Here is a 25,408-nt window from a genome sequence, read left to right as displayed (position 1 = left end):
TTTAAAAATCGTATCATAAATACCTAGAAGTTTGATTCTTAAGTCACAGATACTGCTCAAGTGCCGAAGTTTACATTTCTTTGAATAATTTTTAAATCATTCCTCACAAATAAAAATTAAGATAGGTTTTTACCAATCTGATTGTTAGTAAATTTTTATTGTTAAATGTTCACTCGCTTATTTGGATCTATTGCCTGTAATATTGGATTGTCTCTTTCTTACTAATAGTCTGGAGCTCTCTACAGGTAATAATAGATAGTTAACTTTTGCCTGTGTAAACATATTGCATATTTTTATACAAGTCTGTTTATCTTTTAACTTTTTGAAGTCTTAAATTTTTATGTTAAGAGCTGTCAGTCATTTTTATATCTTCTAAATTTTTTTGTACTTAAAAAGGTATGTTACTGGGCATGTAGCTCATGCCTGTAATCCCAGCATTTTCGGAGGCCAAGGTGGGTGGATCATGAGGTCAGAAGTTAAAGACCAGCCTGGCCAACATAGTGAAACCTTATCTCTACTAAAAATACAAAAACTTAGCCAGGCGTGGTGGTGGGTGCCTGTAATCCCAGCTACTCAGGAGGCTGAGCCAGGAGAGTTGCTTGAAACTGGAAGGCAGAGCTTACAATGAGCTGAGATCATGCCACTTCACTCCAGCCTGGAGTGAAGCAACAGAGTGAGATTCTGGCTCAAAAAAAGAAAAAAGAAAAAAAGCCATGTTAAATTATTTTTAAAATCCTATATCTTATACTACTATCAATTTTATTTTAAAAATATGTCTACATTTTATTTTTGCATTCAGTTTGAGAGAGTACTCTAGTTTTCTCTTTCTCAAATGGATAGAAAATTATTATAACAACTCATTGAATAATTTATTCTTTGAAAGACTTTAGGAATAATGAGTAAAACAAAGTAGAGTTTCTATCATCAGCAACCAGGCAACTAAATTACCTACAGCTCGCTAATGTATCTTGACTAAGCAAGACTTACACTTACTTTTGAATATATTTTTAATTCACTTTTTTAATATTGATATTTTAGACTTTCTATTATTTTTGTTATTAACATTGTTGTTGTAATTTTATCACAAAAGGTATTAACCAAGGAAAAGTTCATGTAATCAGGGTTGATGTCTCATTATTGATCCATTTCTTTTCTTTTTTCCAACAAATTTTCTTTGAACACCTATTATGTGTTAGATACTGTGCTGTATGCTGGGCTATTTGATAATAAGCAAGACCCACCCTTCATTAAGTCCCTTGTAGGAAAGACCAATAAAGATTGTGATTGTAATTATGAAGGAAATAAAGACATGATAGAGGCAGTGGGGAAGGCCACATTAATAGAGTGGTCAGAGAGCCCTCTCTACAGAGGTATCATTGTGCTGAGATGAAGGATGGCAGGAAGGAACCAGACACACAAAGAGCTAGCGGAACTGCATTTGCGCTGGTTTCCTATTTTTACAGTTGCAAATTGGGCTGCTATAAACGTGTGTGCAAGTATCTTTTTTCATATAATGACTTATTTTTTTGAGACAGAGTCTCACACTGTCACCCAGGCTGGAGTGCAGTCACCCAGGCTGGAGTGCAGTGGCACAGTCTCCACTCACTGCAACTTCTGCCTCCTGAGCGCAAGTGATTCTCCTGCCTCAACTTCCTGAGTAGCTGGGATTACAGGCATCTGCCACCAAGCCCGGCTAATTTTTTTATATTTTTAGTAGAGATGGGGTTTCACTATGTTGTCCACGCTGGTCTTGAACTCCTGACCTCATGATCTCCCACCTTGGCTTCCCAAAGTGCTGGGATTACATGAGCCAGCAAGCCTGGCCCATATAATGACTTCTTTTCCTTTGGGTAGATACCCAGTAGTGGGAATACTGGATCAAGTAGTAGTTCTACTTTTAGTCCTTTAAGGAATCTCCACACTGTTTTCTATCATGGTTATACTAGTTTACATTCCTATCAGCAGTGTAAAAGTGTTCCCTTTTCACTGTATCCCCACCAACATCTATTTTTTGGAATTTTTGATTATGACTATTCTTGCAGGAGTGAGGTGGTATCACATTGTGGTTTTGATTTGCATTTCCCTCATCATTAGTGATGGTGAGCATTTTTTTCATGTTTGTTGGCCATTTGGATATCTTTTTTTGAAAATTGTCTATTCATGTCCTTAGCCCACTTTTTTATGGGATTATTATTTTTTTTTTCTTGCTGATTTGTTTGAGTTGCTTGTTGATTCTGTGTATCAGTCCTTTGTCAGATATGTAGATTGCGAAGATTTTCTCCCACTCATTGGGTTGTCTGGTTATTTATTTACTCTGCTGATTGTTTCTTTTGCTGTGCAGAAGCTTTTTTTTTTTTTTTTTAAGACAGAGTTTTACTCTTGTTGCCCAGGCTGGAGTGCAATGCAATGGCTCAATCTCAGTTCATCACAACTTCTGCCTTCCAGGTTCAAGTGATTCTCTTGCCTCAGCCTTCCAAGTAACTGAGATATAGGCATGTGCCACCACGCCCAGCTAATTCTGTATTTTTAGTAGAGACGAGGTTTCTCCATGTTGGTCAGGCTGGTTTTAAACTCCCAACCTCAGGTGATCCACCCACTTTAGCCTCTCAAAGTGCTGGGATTACAGGTGTGAGCCACCACACCCAGCCCAGTTTCATTCTTCTACATGTGGCTTGCCAATTATTCCAGCACCATTTGTTGAATAAGATATCCTTTCCCCACTTTATGGTTTTGTTTGCTTTGTCAAAGGTTAGTTTGCTGTAAGTATTTGGCTTTATTTCTGGGTTCTCTATTCTGTTCCACTGGCTTATATGCCTATTTTTATATCAGTACCATGCTGTTTTGGTGACTGTGGCCTTGTAGTATAGTTTGAAGTCAGGTAATGTGATGCCTCCAGATTTGTCTTTTTGCTTAGTCTTGCTTTGACTATTCAGGCGCTTTTTTCATTCCATATTAATTTTAGGATTTTCTTTCTAGTTCTGTGAAGAATGATGGTGGTATTTTGATGGGAATTGAATTGAATTTGTAGATTGCTTTTGGTAGTATGGTCATTTTTACCTTATTGATTCTACCCATCCATGATCATGGGATGTGTTTCCATTTGTTTGTGTCATTTATAATTTATCTTAGCAGTGTTTTGTAGTGTTCCTTGTAGAAGTCTTTCACCTCCTTGGTTAAGTGTATTCGTAAGTGTTTTATTTTATTGCAGATATTATGAAAGGGGTTGAGTTCTTGATTTGATTTTCAGCTTGATCTGCAGCTGAAGCATTTGGATGAATGTGTACAGATTACTACTTTGAGCAGATGGGTGGAGGAACAGGTGGAGGGTAGCTTTGAGAGACCAATTAGACCTGTGGATGGAGCTTCAAAAAAGGGATTGCAAAAGAGAGATTTGCTGGATATGCAAATATGGAAACCCACATCATGTGGAGAGTATTTAGTCATAGCATTGGACAAGCTGTTCTAGAACAAAGGATGGAGACTAGAGGAACCCATACTGTGCCCCAGGGCACTCTGACATCAAGAGGAGGGAGGTGTCCTGACACTGACAGAAGAGGCTGTCCCAAGGAGGCAGTGGTCAGCTGTATCAAATGTTGCTGAGCCACTAAGCCTGAAAAGCGTTTGTTAGAATCTATAGCAAGAGATGGTTTACCCTGAGTCTTTTAATGGAGTGATAGATATGGGAATCCAGTGTTCTGTTCTAGAGAATCTATACCACAAAGTCAGCTTGAGGAGGTAAATGCTGGATTCATTCCATCAGATGGCTTTACTTTTTTCTTCTTCTCATTTTGTTAATGTGACCATGTAGAAGTTTCCTGAATGTATGGACTAGGATGGCTGTTTGCCAAAATGTCACATGTTTTTAATTTTAATTTTATTTCAATTTTTCTTTTTGAGACAGGGTCTTGCTCTGTTGCACAGACTGGAATGCACTGGTGTGATGATGGCTCACTGCAGCATCGACCTCCCCAGTCTTAGGTAATCTTCCCACCTCAGCCTCCCAAGTAGCTGGACTACATGCCCAGCTAACTTTTTGTATTTGTAGTAGAGATGGTTTGAGACCATATTGCCCAGGCTGGTCTCAAACTCCTGAGCTCAAATGATCTGCTGCGTCGGCCTCCCAAAGTGTTGGGATGAACCACCACACATGGCCATATTGAGTTATTTTATTCTTTGGTATTAATAGGTTGCTTGCCTTCAACAAAACAGGAAGAAGAGAGGAATGGATACTGGACAGGCAACTAGTAGTGTCTGTCACAGAAGTCTCTTAATTTACTTTTCAGGCTTCCTTTTCCGGGAAGAGATTGAAGGATATTCTCCACAAAATGGGAGAGTAAAGAAAGAAGCAGACATGGGATCCAAGAGATAGGGATTCCAGTTTAGGAAGGCAGTGAAGGAATTCCCAAAGTTATGGCCTTGAAAAGTGATTAGAAAGCAACCAATTAGATCTGAGCAAAAGGATGAGGGCTGTAGGAATTGATGTCTCCGTGGAAGAAGGAAATTGACAGGGTACCTGACTTGTGTGTATTTAAGATTCAGCCAGAGTTTGTTGATAAAGTTATAGTTGACATGCAGAAAACTAAACAAATGGGGAAAAGGGTAATTAACTCCAGGAAAATAGTTTGAATGATGAAGAATATAACATTACAGTATGTGAATAGCTCAACTATGAAGAGTTTTTGCATATTCACTTCATAAAATCTAAATGTTAATTTATCAAAAATTTGTATTAAAACTTTGTTAGGAAGATGAGTGGGGAGGTGAAAATAAATCCATATTTTCCAACAGAGGATACAAATTGATAATATCTAAAATGAAAAAATAGTGGCATAGGTATTATTTAGAAATTTTAAAGTAAATGACTTTTAAAAGACAGAAATAGTTGCACCTAAGGAACAGAAATCAGAGGTGGAATTTATTAAAAATTCATTTAAAATTATGTATAGGCCAGGCACAGTGTCTCAAACCTATAATCCCAGCACTTTGGGAACCCAAGGTGGAAGGCTCATCTGCGTCCGGGAGTTTCAGACCAGCCTGGGAAACATGGCAAGACCCCATCTCTACAAAAAATTTAAAAATTAGCTAAGCATGGCAGCACATACCTATGGTCTCAGCTACTCTGGAGGCTGAGGCAGAAGGATTGCTTGAGCCCAGGATGTTAAGGCTCCAATGAGCCATGACTGCATCACTGCACTCTAGTCTGGGTGACAGAGTGAGATCCTATCTCAAAAAAAGAAAAAAGAATAGAAAAGAAAAATACAGTTATGTACATTATTAAATTTGTTTGGGGGAAATAAAGATGGTGGGGAATTACGTGAGACCAGATCATGCAGAGCCACACAGATTTGGGTTGCTGGTGTGGGGACCTGGGAGGCTGGTTTTACCACTCACTGTAATGAGGTTACGGAATGAAGGATGGATTTGGGAAGTGGTTTGCCCTGCCTACCCTGCCTCATCCTCTGAGGCTGGTAAGATATATTTGTGAATAAAAAAAAGAAAATTCTGGCCAGGCTCAGTGGCTCACACCTGTAATCCCAACATTTTGGGAGGCCAAGGTGGGCAGATCACCTGAAGTGAGGAGTTCAAGACTAGCCTGGCCAACATGACGAACCCCTGTCACTAGTAAAAATAAAAAAATTAGCTGGACATGGTGGTAGGTGCCTGTAGTCCTAGCTACTCTGGTGGCTGAGGCAGGATAATTGCTTCAATCTGCAAGGTGGAGGTTGCAGCGAGTCAAGATCATACCATTGCACCCCAGCCTAGGTGACAGAATGAGACTTCATCTCAAAAAAACAACAAAGTTTGTGTGCTGCTACACAAATATATGATACCTAAACAGATCTGGTAGGAAACAAGATGCCTATTAAAATTATTTTCTATTTGTTTGTTGGGGCTAGGAGAGCAAACATCAATTTCTTAAAGCCAACAAGTTTATAGTATCAATTGGGACAACAAAGAACAACCTCAGCTAAGGTGTGGTCAGAGCGCTGAAACAATAAGGAAGTAGTTCCAAATGTTTTTTATAACTTTTTCCCATCAGTTAAAAGAACATCCACCCTCTTTAAATATGTATTCATTTGCATATCATATGCAGAATCATATGTATATTATGAAACAGATAAAATGAACATTTTGAGGAATGGGATAGATGAGGATATTAAAAATGAATTGCCAGTCTGGGCACAGTGGCTCATGCCTGTAATTCAAGCACTTTAGGAGGCCAAAGACTGAAGCTTGCTTGAGGCCAAGAGTTCAAGACCAATCTGGCCAACGTAGCAAGATCCCATCTCTATTTTTTAAAATTAAAATAGAAAAAAAAATGAGTTGCCAAATGCAGCAACTTCATGTTATGACTTCATAGTGTCATTAGCAAATATTTTATGGTACTTACTGTATATACTTAGAGCCATACACCTCATTGAACAATCATAGTTTTCTTGATAAATCTGCTTCCCCCCCTGCCGCTTCTTTTCAGATCAGATATGCTTTTCGTATTTTATTTAAAAACCCATGGTTAACAAAATTTAGAGTGTTAGCTCTTCTATTTTTTCTCAATATTAATTTGGGCTTGCATTAGTTTTACAATAAACCTAATTTTTTGCAATGTTTTTTTATTTTTAATTTTGTGGGCACATTGTAGGTGTAATATGGGATTACATATTACATATTATAGTTATAATATGGGATTACACCTACAATGGAGATGTTTTGATACAGGCATGCAATGCATTATAATCACATCATGGAGAATGGGGTATCCATTCCCTCAAGCATTTATCCTTTCTTTACACACAGTCCAATTATACTCTTTAATCATTTTTAATTGTACAATTAAATTATTGTTGACTATAGTCACCCTGGTGTGCTATCAAATACTAGGTCTTATTCATTCTTTTTCTTTGTACCCATTAACCCATCCCTACTGCCCCTTCACCCGCCAGCTCTCTGCCACACAATCTTCCCAGCCTCTGGTGACCATCCTTCTACTCCCTCTGTCCAACAAATGAATTGCTTTGATTTTTAGATCCTACATATAAGTGAGAACATACAATACTTATCTTTCTGTGCCTAACTTATTTCACTTGTCATAATGATCACCAGTTCCATCCATGTTGTTGCAAATGACAGTATCTCATTTTTGTGACTGAATAGTACTCCATTGTGTGTATGTAACACATTGTCTTTATCCATTCATCTGCTGTTGGACGTATAGATTGCTTCCAAATCTTAGCTATTGTGAACAGATCTGCAGCAAACATGAGAGTGCAGATACCTCTTCGATATTACTGATTTCCTTTCTTTTGGGCATATACCTAGCAGTGGGATTGCTGGATCATATGGTAGCTCTATTTTTAGTTTTTTGAGGAACCTCCAAACTGTTCTCCATCCTCACCAGCATTTGCTATGGACTGTCTTTTGGATACAAGCCATTTTAACTGGGGTGAGATAATATCTCATTGTAGTTTTGATTTGCATTTCTCTAATGATCAGTGATGTTGAGCACCTTTTCATATGCTGGTTTGCAATGTGTATGTTTGCTTTTGGAAAATATCTATTCAAATTTTTTGCCCATTTTTGGATCAGATTATTAGGTTATTTTTTATAGAATTGTTTGAACTCCTTATATATTCTGGCTATTAATCCTTTGTCATATGGGTAGCTTGCAAGTGTTTTCTCCCTTTCTGTGGGTTGTCTTTTCACTTTGTTGACTCTTTTCTTTTCTTTGAAGAAGCTTTTAAACTTAATTTGATGCCATTTGTTTATGTTTGCTTTGGTTGCCTGTGCTTGTGGGGTGTTGCTCAATAAATTTCTGTCCTGGAGATTTTCCCCAATGTTTTCTTGTAGTAGTTTCATAGTTTGGGGTGTTAGACTAAAGTATTTAATCCATTTTGATTTGTTTTTTATATGGTGATAGATAGGGGTTTAGTTTGCATATAGATATCCAGTTTCCCCAACACCATTTATTAAAGAGACTGTCTCTTCCACAGTTTATGTTCTTGTCACCTTTGTCAAAAATGAGTTCACTGTAGGTGTGTGGATTTGTTTCTGGGTTCTCTATTCTGTTCCATTGGTCTGTATATCTGTTTTTGTGCCAGTACCATGCTGTTTTGGTTAGTATAGCTACATGGTATAATTTGAAGTCAGATAATGTGATTCCTCCAGTTTTTTTTTTTTTTTTTTTTTTCCTGCTGAGGATAACTTTGGCTATTCTGGGTCCTTGGAGGTTCCATATCAATTTTACGTTTCTTTTTTCTATTTCTGTGAAGAATGTCATTGGTATTTTGATAGGGATTGCATTGAATCTGTAGATTGCTTTGTAGTATGGACATTTTAACAATACTGATTCTTTCAATTTATGAACATGGAATATCTTTCCATTTTTTGGTGTCCTCTTCAATATCTTTCATCCGTGTTTTATAGTTTTCATTTAGACCTCTTTCACTTCTTTGGTTAATTTCTAGGTACTTAATTTTATTTGTGGCTATTATCAATAGGATTACTTTTTAATTTTCTTTTTCAGATTGCTCTTGGCACATAGAAATGCTAATGATTTTTGTATGTTGATATTGTATCCTGCAATTTCACTAAAATTGTTTATCAGTTCTAACTGTTTTTTAGTGGAGTCTTTAGGTATTTTTCCAAATATAAGTTAATCTCATCTGCAAACAAGGATAATGTGACTTCTTCCTTTCTAATTTGGATACCTTTTATATTGCTCTAGCTAGGACTTCTAGTACTATGTTGAATAACAGTAATGAAAGTGGGCATCCTTGTTGTGTTCCATATCTGAGAGGAAAGCCTTTCAGTTTTCCCCCATTCAGTATGAGACTAGCTGTGGGTATGTTGTATATGGTTTTTATTAGGTTGAGGTATATTCCTTCTATATCTAGTTTATTAAGAATTTTTATCATGAAGCAATGTTGAATTTGATCAAATGCTTTTTCAGCATCAATTGAAAAGACTGTATTGTTTTCATTTTTCATTCTGTTAATATGATGCATCACATTGATTGATTTGCATATGTTGAACCATCCTTGCATGCCAGGGATAAATCCCACTTGGTCATAATGAATGATCTTTCTAATGTAGAGTTGAATTTGGTTTGCTAGTATTTTAGTTGAGGATTTTTGCATTAACATTCATCAGAAAAGTTTGAATAGAATTGGTATTAGTTCTTCTTTAAATGTTTGGTAGAATTCAACAGTGAAGCTGTGATGTTAATAGTGTGTCAACTTGATTGGATTGAAGGATACAAAATATTGATCCTGAGTATGTCTATGAGGGTGTTGCCAAAGGAGATTAATGTTTGAGTCAGTGGGCTGGGAAAGGCAGACCCACCCTTATTTTGGGTGGGCACAGTCTAGCTGCTAGTGTGGCTAAAATATAAGCAGGCAGAAAAATGTGAAAAGAGAGACTGGCCTAGCCTCCTACCCTACATCTTTCTCCTGTGCTGCATGTTTTCTGTTCTCAGACATCAAATTTCAAGTTCTTCAGTTTTAGAACTCAGACTGGCTCTCCTTGCTCCTTGATGTCCAGATGGCCTATTGTGGGAACTTGTGATTGTGAGTTAATACTAAATAAACTCCCCTATATGTGTATATATATTAGTTCTGTCCCTCTTGAGAATCCTGACTAAAACAGAAGCCATCAGGTCCTGGACTTTTCTTTGCTAGGAGACTTCCTATTACAGCTTCAATCTCATTACTTGTTATTGGTCTATTCAGGTTTTGGATTTCATCCTGGTTCAATATTGGTATGCTGCATGTGTCCATTTTTCTATATTTTCCAATTTATTGGCATATGGTTGCTTTAGTATCCAATAATGATGTGAATTTCTGTAGTATCAGTTGTAAGGTCTCCTTTTTCATTTCTGATTTTATGTGTGGAGCTTCTCTCTTTTTTACTTAGTCTGGCTAAAGCTTTGTCAATTTTTTTAGCTTTTCAAAAAACCTACTTTTTGATTCACTAATCTTTTGTATTATTTTCTTTTTAAATTTCATTTATTTCTGCTCTGATCTTTATTTATGTTTCTACTAATTTTGGGTTTGGTTTGCTCTTGCTTTTGTAGTTCTATAAGATGTATCATTAGACTGTTTATTTGAAGGTTTTTTTTTTTTAATGTAGGCACTTAAAGCTATAAACTTCCCTCTTAGTACTGCTTTTGCTGTATCCCATAGATTTTGGTAGGTTGTGTTTCCATTATGATTTGTTTCAAGAAATTTTTAAATTTCCTTCTTAATTTCCTTATTGACCCCCACTGGTCATTCAGAAGCAGATTATTTAATTTTCATACACTTGTATAGTTTCCAAAATTCCTTTCATTCTTAATTTCTAGTTTTATTCTGCTGTGGTCAGATTGATATTATTTCAATTTTTTGAGTATTTTAAGATTTGTTTTGTGACTTAACATATGGTCTGTCCTTGAGAATGATCCATGTGCTGAGAAAAAAAAATGTGTATTCTGTAGCCATTGGATGAAATGTCCTGTATATATGTATTAAATCCATTTTGTCTATAGTGCAGATTAAGTCCAGTATTTCTTGTTGATTTTTGGTCTGGAATATCTATCTAATGCTGGGTTGAAGTCTCCAGCTGTTATTTTATTGGGGCCTGTCTCTCTCTTTAGCTGCAATAATATTTGCTTTATATATCCACGTGCTTCAATGTTGGGTGCATATATATTTAAAATTGTTATATCCTTTTGCTGAATTGACCCCTTTATCATTATACAGTGACCTTTTTTGTCTCATAGTTTTTGTCTTAAAATCTATTTTGTCTTATATAAGCATAGCTACTCTTGCTCTTTTTTGATTTTCATTGGCATGGAATTTCTTTCTCCATCCCTTTATTTTCAGTCTATGTTTCTTTATAGGTGAAGTGAGTTTTTTTGTAGGCAACAGATCAGTGGGTTTTGTTTTTTCATCCATTTAGCCAGTCTATGTCTTTTGATTGGAGAGTTTAGTCCATTTACATTCAATGTTGTTATTGATAAGTAAGGACCTACTCCTGCCACTTTGTTATTTGTTTTCTGATTGTTTTGTGGTCTTACCTTCTTCCTCGTCTTCTTTCTTGTCTTCCTTTAATGAAGGTGATTTTCTCTGGTGATATGATTTAGTTTCTTACTCTTTATTTTTTGTGTATCTGTCGTATGTTTTTTGTTTTGAGGTTACCAGAAGGCTTGCAAATACTATTGTATAAACCATTATTTTGAGCTGATAACGTAACCCTATTTGCATAAACAAACAAGCAAAAAATTTAAAAAAACTAACAAAAACTCTGTGCCTTGACTTTATCCCTCCAACTTTTAATTTTTTTGTTGTTTATATCTCATTGTACCATTTAGTCTTTCTACTTAGGATAAGGGTAGTTTATGCAAAGCAGTTACAGGATTATAATATTTTTTGTTTTTCTGTGTGCTTTTTATTACCAGTGAGTTTTGTACCTTCAGGTGATTATGTATTGCTCATCAATGTCCTTTTCTTTCTGATTGAACTACTCTCTTTAGTATTTCTTATAGAACAAGTCTGCTACTGATGAAATCCCTCATCTGTTGTTTGTCTGGGAAAATCTTTGTTTCTCCTTCATGCTGAGGAATATTTTCACCAGACCTACTATTCTAGGGTGAAGTTTTTTTTTCTTCAGCACTCAATATGTCATGACTCTCTCTTTTGGCCTTTAAGGTTTCCACTGAAAAGTCTACTGCTAGATGTATTGATGCTCCATTGCATATTATTCTTTTCTCTTGCTACTTTTAGGATCCATTCTTTATCCTTGATCTTTAGGAGTTTGATTATTAAATGCCTTCTGGTAGTCTTCGTTGGATTGCTTGGTGTTCTATAACCTTCTTGTGTTTGGATATTGATGTCTTTCTCTAAGCTTGGAAAGTTCTTTGTTATTATTACTTTGAATAACTTTCTATTCTTATCTCTTTCTCTGCCTCCTCCTTAAGGCCAATAACTCTTAAATTTACCCTTTGAGACGATTTTCTGGATCCTGTAGGCATGCTTCATTGTTTTTTTATTCTTTTGTCTCCTCTGACTGTGTATTTTCAAATAGCCTGCCTTCAAGCTCACTAATTCTTTCTTCTGCCTGATCATTTCTGCCATTAAGAGACTATGCTGGGTCAGACCTGAAGCCAGCACAGCACTGGGTCTTGCCCAAGGCCTGCTGTAACTACTCCCTGGCTACTGCCTATGTCTGCGCAAGCTCTGGGACCCTACAGTTAGCAGGCAACAAAGCCAGCCAGGCCTATGTTCTTCCTTCCAGGATGGTGTATTCCCCCAGGCCTCTGGTGGGTTCAGAGGTGCTGTCCAAGACTCAGGGACTAGAATAAAAAACCTTAGAAGTCTACCTAGTATTCTGTTGTATTGTGCCTGAGCTGGCACTCAAATTACAAGATGCAGTTCTTTCCAGTCTTCCTTCCCCTTTCCAAAAGTAGAGGAGCCCTTCCCCATGGTTATCACCACCAGAGTCCCATGGGCAGTACTGCCAGACTACCACTGATGTTTTCTTAAGGCCCAAGGTCTCTTAAGTCAGCTTGTCATGAAGGCTGTCTGGCCTGGGACTCATCCTTCAGGGCAGTGGGCTCCCTTCTGACCCAGGGAAGGTCCAGAAATGCCATCCAAGAGTCAGCTCTTAGAATTGAGGACTCCTCTTATTGCTCTGGCCCCCATAGCCAGGATAAACCTGAAGCCAGCACGTCTCAGAGGCTCACCTAAGGCCCTTGACATAGTATCTGGGTGTTGCTGCTGCTTATTCAGTGCCCAAAGGCTCTTCAGTTAGCAGGTGATGAATGCTGCCAGGACTGGTCTTCCCTTCAGGGAAACAGGTTCCCTTCTGGCCCAGGGTGTGCCTAGAAGCACTGTGCAGGATCTAGGGCCTGGAACAGAGGCTTCATGACCCTGACCTATGCCCTATCTTGCTGTGTCTGAGCCAGTATCCAAGATGCAAGACAAAGTCCTCCCCATTCTTCTTTCTCCTCTTCTCAAGAAGAAGGAAGGGGTCTTTTTTGGAGCCACTAGTTGTGCAGCCTGGGGTTAGGGGCGAGGTGATGTCAGCACTCCTTTAGCTGCCCTGGTAGCTTGGTAGATTGCCTGCTCCTCCAGTCCACTGTCTCTGGGCCCAGTACAGCACTAGGACTCGCCTAAGAGTTGCAGTCCTTGTGGCTTAAATTGCCTTTCAGATTCACTTAGAGATCCAGAGCACTTTAGCCTGCAGTAGTGAAGTTTGTGGGAACTTAAGTTCCAACCACAGGGACCTGTGACTCCCTCTGGCTAGTGCTGGTTTAAATGTTCCCTCCGTGGGTGGGCATCAGCTGCATTTGGTCCAGTTTTCCTTTGTGTTCTAACAGGACAGCACCGAGTTTACTGCCTCGTAATTGCTGTGCTCTCCCTCCCCCAGCATGCAGAGGCACTCTCTGTACCAGGTGGCCACTGCTGGGGGTGGGGGAAGGGTGGTGTCAGTGATTCAGAACTGTTTTTTCTACCTCATCAGTGCCTCTTTTAGCAATACAAAGTTAAAAGCTGGTAGTGTGAGTGCTCATCTGGTTTTTGGTTCTTATGAAAGCACTTTGCTTACATAGATAGATGTTAAATTGGTGCCTTCTTATAAGGGGATGATGATTGGAGCCCTCTCTTCCACCATCTTGCTCCACCTCCTGGGCTTTTGCAAGAATCTTTATGTCCTCTGCCTATTTCGCAAGGGTTATTTCCATGAAAACTAGATGATACATTCTAAAAATGCTTAAATGGGCCCACATAAACCATAACTGATAGGAATATGCTGAAAGTCAATGGGGGCATCACCATCAACCCCCTAATTTGGAAAGCTTGAACAATTTCCCCAGGATGCCTCACATACCTAAGTGAAACACAGACACCTGATGTTTTGTTTTGTTTTGTTTTGTTTCCTTGAGATAGGATCTTACTCTGTTGCCCAGGCTGGAGTGCAGTGGCACAATCATAGCTCACTGCAACCTTCAACTCCTAAGCTTAAGCAAATCTACTGCCTCTGCCTCCGGAGTAGCTGGGACTATAAGCATGCACCACCACACTGGGCTGATTTTAAAAAGTTTTTGTAAAGACAGAGTCTCACTATATTGTCCAGGTTGGTCTTGAACTCTTGGCCTCAAGTGATCCTCCTGCCTCAGTCTCAAATCCCAAGTGTTGAGATTACAGATATGAACCACTGTCCAGTCCTATCTGATGTTACTGATCAAGTGAGGGCACCTTAGGTATGATAGGTAATAATTTATATATTAAATCTTGGGAGATCTTAACTTCTTTGTTTTCTAAGTTAGCACAATTAGAAGCTCTAATACTTCCTTCTCACATACCAGTGAATGGTCTTGCCTATGTCCTTGTGCACAAGGACCCCACTTTGGAGACCACTGCAGCAGGGGATAAAAACAACTTTCAGACCCCTTGTCAAGTAGGGTGAAGATCACTTAAGCCAGAAGGCAACAGCAGCCTTGGTTGGTCAGCTTATTTGCTGACAAAGTATCATCACTGAAACTGGTGTGTGTATTTTCCTGGGGCAAAGGACAAGAGCCTTATTCTGTTCTCATAGGAGTTTATGACCCCAGTAAGGTTAAGAATCACTGGTATCTTGTTTTGTTTTATTTGTTTCACAACTTCAGGCTTCCATAGACTCTTAGTCATTGGTTTGATAAAACTGAAATTGCTCTTGATCATATGACAGCCTTAAACTTAACCAATGTCACATAGTCCCGATTATCTGTGGAGAGAGTAGGTTTTCTTAATACCTGACAATAACTTTGTTGTCCCTCTCTCCTGTTTTCTTACCACAGTACCTCAGCCCTCTTTTCTTTCATTTTCTATTCCAGCATCTCTAGCTTTTATTTAGCTCATTGCATGGGTGGTTTTCTATTCTATTCCAGATCTTATTTTTATGCCTTCAAATACTGTGCTTTTTTCTTTGATATTTTGGTCTTTAGTGGTGCCATTATTAAGGTTATAAAAATCCAGGTCATGCATTTCCTGTGGTTTAATGAAACATAAATAATTCATAAGAGCTGTGATTGCTCTTATTTATTTCATGCAATTTCAATTGTGTGACAGCCCTGTAGCTGATGGGTCAGTGTAATTTAGATCTTCATTGATTTCTGTTCCTTAAGTGGTTTTATGCTGCAGTTACTTTCACTTCCCCTGACTTATGTTAACACAAGTTAGCAGCTTTATGCTTTTCTTAAACTGTTGGTGATTTTCATTTGTGATGGAAATTACAGTATTTCTCCCATCTACTGACCTATTTGTTTGTTTGTTGTTGTTCATTTTTGTTGCCCAGGCTGGAGTGCAGTGGTACATTCTCAGCTCACTGCAACCTCCACTTTCTGGGTTCAAGCAATTCTTGTGCCTCAGCCTCCTGAGTAGGTGGGGTTACAGGTGTGTGCTACCACGTGCAGTTAATTTTGTATTTTTGGTAAAGACAGGATTTCGCCACGTTGGCCAGGCTGGTCTTGAACTCCTGTCCTCAAGTGATCTGCCTGCCTTGGCCTCCCAAAGTGCTGGGATTATAGCCAACACTCCCAGCCTCTGCTGACCTAATTCTTGCTTATGAAGCTGTGGTTGTAGCTTAAGCCTCCTGTAACACCCATCAGAAGGTATATAGGGTAAATATGTATTAAATAAAAGAATGTTTTTTCCCATACATTTCTATCATTTAATCATCAGGTGACTAGTACTAGCCTTTGTATCACCAGTTGGTGCATGTACTCTTGAGGGAAATGTTTTTCCTGCTAGTTTTTTCATTTTTCATCTTTCACATTGCTAAAAGCATTACAACTGCTCTGTAAATACCCAAAGGAAACAATTATGGAAGGATAGATAGTATAAAACATGTAACACAATGAATGATCTGACAGTCATTATCTGCTACTTTGATTTTTTTTTTCTTTTTGCCTGAGACTTCTTAACCAAGTTTCTTAGGGTAATGCTAACATCAGTTATCATTTCTTGAACGCTTAGTGGCCACTCAGTCAAAGGAACCCAGCAGTCAGAAGAATTATTTGAAGACTCCTGAAGCAATTAGGCTGCATCAAGCACTCTCTGTTTCCAGGGCACTCAGTGCATATTTCCAATATAACTCTTAACACATTGTATCATACGTTAATCTATTCACGTTTGCTCCTGGAAGGCAGGAAAATGTGACCAGCAGAGCATGGCTCACATTTATTTATTTATTTTTATATTTATGAACTAGACCGAGTCTTACTCTGTCATCTAGGCTGAAGTGGAGTGTTGCAATCTTGGCTCACTGCAACCTCTGCCTCCTGAGTTCAAGCAATTCTGTGCCTCAGTCGCCTGAATAGCTGGGGTCGTAGGCATGCGCCGCCACACATACCTATAATTTATGTTGTTGTTTTTTTGTATTTTTAATACAGACAGGGTTTCACCATATTGGTCAGACTGGTCTCAAACTCTTGGCCTCAAGTGATCCACCCACCTTGACCTCCCAAAATACTGGGGTTACAGGCATAAGCCACCATGCCTGGCCAGTATTCTTTAAGTATTTGATTAAATGTCTTGTTTTGCACCACTGTTTCGAGAAAACAGCTTCTTCCTCCTTCAGTTCAGCGTTTCTCACCCAGAGGCTGTGTGTGTGTGTGTTTAGGTGTAGGTTCTATGGCTTTATTCTCAAGGGCTTAAGAATTCAGTACACACCATTACATATGCTCTTTTTATTAAATGAAAAAGCATATTGTGAGTCATCAGGAGGGATGTTTTAGCAACACTGATCCACTACAGTGATGGTGGTTAACACTAAATTAGCATTGCTGAAATGTGCCCACAAGAGCTTCTTATAGGGATGTTCTCAGGAGGCCTGAAAGTCCATGTTTGGGGATGTTGCTCTCAGGCATAGTTAAGATGCACCTTTTTCTTGGAAATGCCTCCCTCAATGCACCAGTCACACAGTCACATGACCCTGTAGCACTTACTGCACCATCTATTATGACTCTTACGGGTTTTCCCACCAGCTCTCTCACCCCTCTCCCCAGAGTCAGAACTCTGCTTCCGTAATATTTACTTATTTTACAGCATTCATGGAGCTCTTTGATAATTATGCATTGACAAGTCTGTCTCTCCTACTGGACACTAAGAATGTACAGTTCAGGGCTGTTCAGCCTTGTGTACCCAGCACAGTGCTTGCTCCATGGACTAAGTGCTTGTTAAGTTGGTCAGATTGAGTGAAGAGGTGACTGTGTCAGGCTTCGGACAAACACATGTTTAAGGTCTTCACATTCTCTTGACATGAGACTCACTGAGTGATTTGTTTTTCATTTCTTTCCTTTTTTTTTTTTGAGGTGGAGTCTTACTCTGTTGCCCAGGCTGGAGTGCAGCGGTGCCATATTGGCTCACTGCAATCTCTGCCTCCTAGGTTCAAATGATTCTCCAGCCTCAACCTCCCAAGTAGCTGGGATCACAGGCATGTGCCACCATGCCTGGCTAATTCTTGTATTTTTAGTGGAAATGGGGTTTCACTATGTTGGTCAGGCTGGTCTCAAAATCCTGACCTTAGGTGATCTACCCACCTCTGCCTCGGAAAGTGCTGAGATTATAGGTGTGAGCCTCCATGCCCAGCCGCCTCTGGAACTTTTCACTGTCCAACTTCAAGGTAGGGTTCCCATGACTCCCTCTTTGGGTTTGATTAATTTGCTAGAGAGGCTCACTGAACTCAGGAAAACACATTTACTGGTTTATTGTAAAGGATATTGCAAGGGATACAGTGAAGACATATGTAAGGTGAGCTATAAGGAAGGAATGAAGAGCTTCCATGCCCTCCCCAGGTGCAACAACCTCCAGGAAATGCCATGTGTTCCACAAGCTCTCCCAACTCTGTCCTCTTGGGCCTTTTATGGAGACTGTTGGATAGGCATGATTGACAACCATGTAGAAATGTGACTGACAAAAAGGGTATGATTGAACACTAATAGACTGACTGGAGAAACCCAGCAAGCCCTGTCTGTTCAGATCCTTCTGGCCTCTTTATGCAGCTTTCCTTCTTCCAGGGTTTGGGACAGGACCCCTTCAGAAATGGGAGTCTTGTGACCTACAATCAGACAGGGTAGGTCAGAGAATTTTTTTACGGCCGGCTCCTACACAGTAAGGTGGGGAAGATGCCTATCTTTGGGACAAAAAGTAGCAGGTGAAAGTATATCAGAAGGTCGGAGAGAGATTCTGTTTTCTGAGGCCTGTTCCTGAGGCCTTAAGTTGCCTCAACATTATAACAAAGGCTATGAGAGTTATGAGCTAGTAGCTGTGGACAAAAACCCACATGTATATACGTCATGATATCACAGATGGTAAGCATGGCTATTTTCTGATGTGTCTAATTTCCAATATACTTCGTCTTGTTTCTGTCTTTAGTCTGTTTCATGTCACTTGGTTTCCTCATGTGCTTAGTTATATTTAACTTCCTGCTTGTCATTGAATCTTATAAGTTATTTGTTAGAGTGTCAAGTCTTAGGATGAACCTAAGACACAGAGTTCTGTGCGTATTTTCTGGGATATAAAGAACAGTTCCAGTCTGGTGCCTCCAGAACCAAGCAGGCTCACAGTTTGAAGTTCCCTGGCACACCCAGGTGTGAGGCTCAAAGGTTTATGAGCCTTATTTCATCATGGCCTGGTTTATGGACATTCTTTATTAGGATGGGTCTATTTTAAAATTTCCTTTTTCTTTTCTTTTATTTGGAGCCACTCTGGCCTTCTCTGTAGCCCTGTGAGTTTGAGGACAGGCAGTTTTGATGTCTTTGGGCCTAGAATCTTGGCTCTGTTGTCCCCCTTTCCTGAAGCCACAGAATGGAAGCTGAGTGTACTTGAATGGCAATTGGCTCTTACTTCTCTAGGTATCCCCCAAGATTGACCCAGGAGTTCTTGCTCTCTTTAACTCTTCAGTCTTTTAAAGGTAGTTCCTCACCGCCCCTCAAGAAGTATGTATCGTATCTAGGATTTTCTTTTCCTTCCCTCCATCCCTCTCTCCCTCCCTCCCTCTCTCCCTCCCCGCCTCCCTCTCTGCCTCTGTCCCACTCTCTCTTTTCCTCCTTCCCTTCTCCCCCTACTCTTTGTCTTCCCTCCTTCCCTCTCTCCTTTTATTCCTTCCTCTCCTCCTTCGCTCCTTCCTTCCTTTCTCTTCCTCTCTCCCTCTCTCCTTGCTTTCTCTCTTTCTTTCCTCCTCCTTTCCTTCCTTTCCAGCAGGATAGTTTGGAATAACTTAGTCCACTAACCCTAGAAACAGGAGATCTAAAAATCTATTTAGAAATAGTAAATTATTAACAACTGACAATAAGCCTTAAAATGGTTATCCCCTTTTGGGATTCTTTCAAACTTGTCAGTCAAGGCAGAGAACATAGACCATGAGTCAGTATAAAAATATGTCACTTACATATTTCCAGTAAAAAGATTCTTAAAAATGACCCACAATTATAAAACCTTTCCAAGAAATGAGTAACCTGAATGATTAGCCTAACTTACTAGAGTTTATTCATTACGCTTACCATCAAGATACTTCCTAAGGCAAGAAGCCAAACTGGCTTAAGCCACAAAGGTATTTGTTGGTTTGAATGGAAAGACCTGGGATGGATTACTTCAGGAACAGGTGGATCCAGGAACTCAAATATTATCATTAAGCATAGTGTCTGTCTGTCTGATCTGTATTAACTGTAGTCTCTGGCAAGCTCTCCTTTGGTGGTGAGATGGGTTTTAGGAACTCCAGACTCACAGTCTGTGCTCGAAGTCAATGATCTCCAAACTTTGTTGATTATGTACCCAGTAATAAAAGTTGAGCATAATAGTCTCAGTGAGTATATATTCCTTTATATATGATATGCTACTTGATACTACTTTTATGAGTTATATAATGTATATTCTTTGTTATGTTGTACATGCTGTAAGTTATATTGCTATGTTGTATGTATATTCTATGTTATACTAGTTATGGTATTCAATTTTTAGTTTTTAATGTAAAGAATGAAATAGAAATACTAATAATTTTTACACTCCCAATGGATCGTTTTCTACAACCCACTTTGGGACTATAATAACAGTCCTGTGAACCACGTCTCATTGGTTTTTTTTTTGAGATGGAGTTTCGCTCTTGTTACCCAGGCTGGAGTGCAAGTGGAGTGGAGGTCACAGTGAGCCAAGATTGCACCACTACACTCCAGCCTGGGTGACAGAGCAAGACTCCCTCTCAAAAAAAAAAAAAAAATTAAAAATTAAAAACAAAACAGCCAAGAATTATAAAAAATGGATTTTACTTGCAACACTCATCAATTCCTACATCTTAACATAGAGCATTCATCTGTCACTGGAGAAAGTATGTATGTTTATGTTTGTGTGAGTGTGTGTGAGTGAGTATATGAATAAAAACCAGATAGGGCTGTGCTATAGCGGGCCTAGAGTTAGAACCCAGGCTGGAGTACAATGGTATGATCTTGGCTCACTGCAACCTCTGCGTCCTGAGTTCAAGTGATTCTCCTGCCTCAGCCTCTTGAGTAGCTGGGATTACAGGCGGGCACCACCACCCCTGGCTATTTTTGTTGTTGTTGTTGTATTTTTAGTAGAGACAGGGTTTCACCATGTTGGTCAGGCTGGTCTTGAACTCCTGACCTCATGATCCACCTGCCTTGGCTTCCCAAAGTGCTGGGATTACAGGCATGAGCCACCACACCCAGCCAATTTTTCAGATTTCTAAAGAGAAATGGAATTCCCTGGTTGGAGAGAGAGTTCTACTTAAATAGGTAAAGCAAGTGAATAGAAAGTATTTTTTTCTATGAACTGAGGGACAGGCTTTCCTGGGTATTTAAAATTGATCTTCTGTGGCAGAAATGCAATGGCACATCATGATTCTGAGATGAAAGAAGAATGTCTAAGGGAAGACCTGAAGTTTTACTTCATGAGCCCTTGTGAAAAATACCGAGCCAGACGCCAGATTCCATGGAAACTGGGTTTGCAGATTTTGAAGATAGTCATGGTCACGACACAGGTAACTTATATTATTACCTCATTTGGTTTTTCCCTTACCCCCAGACAAACTCTTTTCGTGTCTTCTGTACTTGACTTTTGTTCTGAAAAGTTCACACTCAAGTTTATAAAACTAAAATTATATTGACTCTGGAGAGCAGAGGGTAGGTTGAAGTTCTGTTTAGAAGATGATCTTGTCTTACTAACAGATCCTGAGGTCCTCGGTGTACAGATTCTGAAAATACTGAATAAATGTAGATTTGTGGTGAGGGGTTTCTGTATCTGAGTGGCGCACATTTGTGTTATTGAAATCTCTTTATTAAACACATCTTATTCAATATACTTTCAAAATCTGCGTTTTTGTCTTCAGACTTAGTGAATCCTGAGTTTTCCTTTTAACATACCAATATGCTCTATCTAAGTAAATACTGATCCCAGGCACTATCAGGATTATACAAAGCTACCTTTGGACCTTTTATTTGCATTCATATTATTAAGCTCTTTATTACCAGTATCAAAACAGCCATCAGAGTTTTCCTCTAGTTTTGGGCCTGTATTGCTGAACCAATACTAGGGAGGCTTTTCTGTAGGTCAGAGGTTCCTAACCCTGTTACACAGCAGGAGGTGAGTGTAGGCAATGGAGCAAAGCTTTATCTGTCTTTATAGCCACTCCTGATGGCTTGCAGTACTGCCTGAGCTCTGCTTCCTATCAGATCAGTGGTGGCATTAGGTTCTCATAGGAGCACAAACCCAATTGTTAACTGCACATGGGAAGGATCTAGGTTGTGTGCTCATTATGAGAATCTAATGCCTGATGATCTGTCACTGTCTCCCACCATCCCTAGATGAGACCTTCTAGTTGCAGGAAAATAAGCCAAGGGCCCCCACTGATTCTACGTTATGGTGAGTTGTATAATTGTTTCATTACATATTATAATCTAATAACAATAGAAATAAAATGCACAACAAATGTAATGCATTTGAATCATCCTAAAACCATTACCACCCCCATCTCCTGTCCATGAAGAAATTGTCTTCCAATAAACCAGTCCCCATTGCCAATAAGGTTGGGGATCACTGCTGTAGTTAACTGTATTTGAAACACATGCCCTTTTAAACTGATTTGGGGGTATTTGGCTCTACTGGAAAATAATCATTCTCTTATCAGTGTAGAAGTGTGTAAAGATGTCATTTCTGGAACATAAAAATAAGTACTTAAGAAATACCTTCATGTAGTTTAGAAATGGGAGAAGATCCCTCCATAACTAGAGTTGCTTCTTTATTCTGCATCATAAAGAGGCTTCTCAGTGTATGACATGCCATATGTACCAACTCATCAAGTTTAGGGAAAGCAAGTTACTTCAAAAGAAACAACAAAGTTGAGATGCAAAGACATTTTAAAATGTGTATACTTATTATTAGCTTGTTTTCATTATTGGATTTGAAATTTTGATTTGGTAACCAATAAAATGGATACACTGATATGCTGTTAGTATTACTTGGAAGGAAAAGAAATAATGTCCCCTTTTGTCAGTTGGTTAATTTTAATTGTTTCCCAATTTCTTTTCTTGTTAAACCAACTTCCTTCAATTATTTGATCTATTAAAGTTACTAAAATTCTAATTTACTCAGGCATAAAATATCATTGCCATCTGTATTAGTGTGTTCTCCCATTGCTATAAAGAACTACCTGAGACTGGGTAATTTATGAAGAAAACAGATTTAATTGACTCACAGTTCTGTAGGCTATACAGGAAGCATGGCTGGGGGGGCCTCAGGAAAATTACAATCATAGGGGAAGGTGAAGAGGAAGCAGGTACATCTTCATATGGCGGAGCATAGGAGAGAGCAAAGGGAAAGGTGATACACACCTTTAAATAACCAGATCTCGTGATAACTCGCTCACTATCATGAGAACAGCAAGGGGGATGTCTACTCCCATGATCTAGTTACCTCCTCCAACATTGGGGATTATAGTTTTACTTGAGATTTGGACAGAGACACAAATTTAAACCATATCATCATCTTTGACTTGCCTTATTTTTCCTGATACCGTCTACATCTTATCGATTCTTCCTCAAAAACTGCATCTATTTATGTTTTCCCACATTCACTATGTTCTCTCTAGCACAGACTCTGTAGTTAATTAAAAAAAATGGAAAGCATCTCATATTCTGGGCATTCTGTTGGGAATAGCTGACTGTATTACCAGTGCTGTTAACAGCTAATAGTTAGCTTGGTGTTTGCCATGTCCCAGTCACAATATATGTTTTGTGTACATCAACTCATTTCATCCTCATTACAACCCTGTGAGGTAGGTTCAATTATAATACGCTTTTTATGGATGAAGAAACTGGAGCAAAGGGAGTTAAGTAATTTGCTTACAGTCCTTTAATTAGTAAGTGACAGAACTAGGATTTGAGCCCGGGCAGTCTGGCTCTGGAGTCTGTACTCTTCTCTTACTGTTTCTATTCTAGATATAGGTCCTGTCTTTAGAGTTTGCAGTGTAGGAATATAGATAAGTTAGTTAGGCTGCTTCTAGCTTTGTCTTATGCCTACCTTTCTTATCCATGTACATTCAACACTAATATCAGCTTAAGTTTTTGTAGAATAGCCTTTATTGTGTCACTCTCCTAGAAGAAAATTTCACCTCTCTAGTCTGGAATTCAGAGTTCCAGTCTCTTTCAGCTTGTCTTTCCAACAAGTTTTTATCTACTGTTTCTTACCCAAATCCCAGCCAGACAAGCCAACCCAGTGATTCTCGTCCACATCCTGTTTGTTCCTCCAACCAGAGTGATTCGTTTTCTCCCTCACCTTTCAGGTACTATTTGAAGTTCCATCTCCCCTGCTGGGTCTTGCCTGACCATCTGGCACATGGTTTTCTTTGGTACATCTTCCTGTCTACATCGCTAATTTTATTTTTTCTTATATTTTCAAGATGGGAGGTCTCGCTGTGTCAGCCAGGCTGGAGTGCAGTGGCACCATCATAACTCGAGTGTGAGCATTACTGCAACCTTGAACTCCTGGGCTCAAGAGATCTTCCCATCTCGGCCTCTTAAGTAGTTGGGACTATAGCACATACCACTGCACCTAGCTTTTGATTTTATATTTGTAGAGATGGTGTCTTGCTTTGTTGCCAGGACTGGACTTGAACTCCTGGCTTCAAACAATCCTCCTACCTTGGCTTCCCAAAGTGCTGGGATTAAAGGCATGAGCTACTGTGCCCCTTGCCTACTAATTTTACTTTTAATAACAAAATATTTCTGGGACCTATAGTTTACTTTTCATGTGGACATACCCTGTTTTCCCTAATAAAATTGGGAAGGATTAAACTTTTGTTTCCATATAGGATCATTCTAACAAATTTTGCTACTTGGGTGATATCTAATTGGAGCAGATGTTTTGATTACCTTTCCTTCCATAACATGTCACTTTTCTCTCTTATTTTTCTGTCTTTTTGTGATCCATCCTCAAGTGTAATGGGATGGGTATGAGGGTTGATGAGAAAAAAATTTTTTTAAAATTTCTACTCTGCATTCTGAAGTAATTTATAATCTTGAAGGAGGTGCCTATATTCTTTTGCTAGTTCTATTCTTTCCCTCCCATATACTTTGTACATAATTAGAGCAGTATCTTGTTTTTACCTGGTACAGAATATTTTATCCTACATTGATTTCATAATGAGGTCTTACATTCACAACCTTTGCCAGACTACACTTATAAGTAATTATTTTTCTGTCTTGTATCATACTTTCAGCAAATCCTAATGTCTAATTAGTGGAACTAGGATGCATTTTGCTGTCAACTCCTTTAAAAAACCCAGTTATTTGGCCAATACCATCATCCCTTACTCTTGCTCTACAGGGAGTGTTTGGTTCTGTCATAGCAAGAAAGGGATTTTGCACTTTCCTCCACAGGGTTTGTCTCCTTAGGAGATGATTTGAAAATCCCAAACTTCACCAGTGCTGGGCCATACATTTTGATCTTGGCTTGTTCTGTGAATAGAATGGAGGAAACTTCTTGCTCCTGATGCCAGATAGGGGAGGTTCCGATTAGAGATTACAATGGAGTTCTCTCATTCCCAAAGCTGAGTTTTGGTGAGCTTTGAGTTTAAATAAAGTTATGGCTTCAAATATCAGCAAACTATATGCCACTTTCATGGTCAATTTGTTCATTCCCTAATTCACATTCTCTTTGTATTTCTTTAGCTTCACTATTAATGTGGGAGGAATGGGTCTAATATCCCTGCCTCTAGAGTTAAATTGGCAGCATTTCAATTTAAAAGGTTGTGGGACCAAGAGGTTGAGAGAACAAACAGACTAGAATCAGAAATATCTGGGTCTAGATCCTTACTCTAATGCTTTCTGGATATTCCAACCTGGATAAATTACTTGACTTTAGATTACATATGTATAAAATGGGATTAT

General features: G+C 39.0%; 1 protein-coding gene across 2 annotated transcripts in view; it reads left to right on the top strand.

Annotated features, from left to right (window-relative positions):
- Positions 1–25,408, top strand: part of MCOLN2 (mucolipin TRP cation channel 2) — a 72,470-nt gene that overhangs the window by 7,486 nt on the left and 39,576 nt on the right. For both annotated transcript variants that reach the window (XM_035252027.3, XM_002751019.7), the window contains exon 2: positions 20,844–21,003. In XM_035252027.3, coding sequence (XP_035107918.1) covers positions 20,851–21,003 — 153 coding nt within the window. In that variant the 5' untranslated portion in view covers positions 20,844–20,850. The remainder of the gene's footprint in view (positions 1–20,843; positions 21,004–25,408) is intronic.

Source organism: Callithrix jacchus, chromosome 7 (assembly GCF_049354715.1).
Source record: "Callithrix jacchus isolate 240 chromosome 7, calJac240_pri, whole genome shotgun sequence".
Taxonomy (NCBI): Eukaryota; Metazoa; Chordata; class Mammalia; order Primates; family Cebidae; genus Callithrix; species Callithrix jacchus.
The sequence above is the reverse complement of the archived record's forward strand: the minus strand, read 5'-3'. Positions and strand labels throughout refer to the sequence as shown.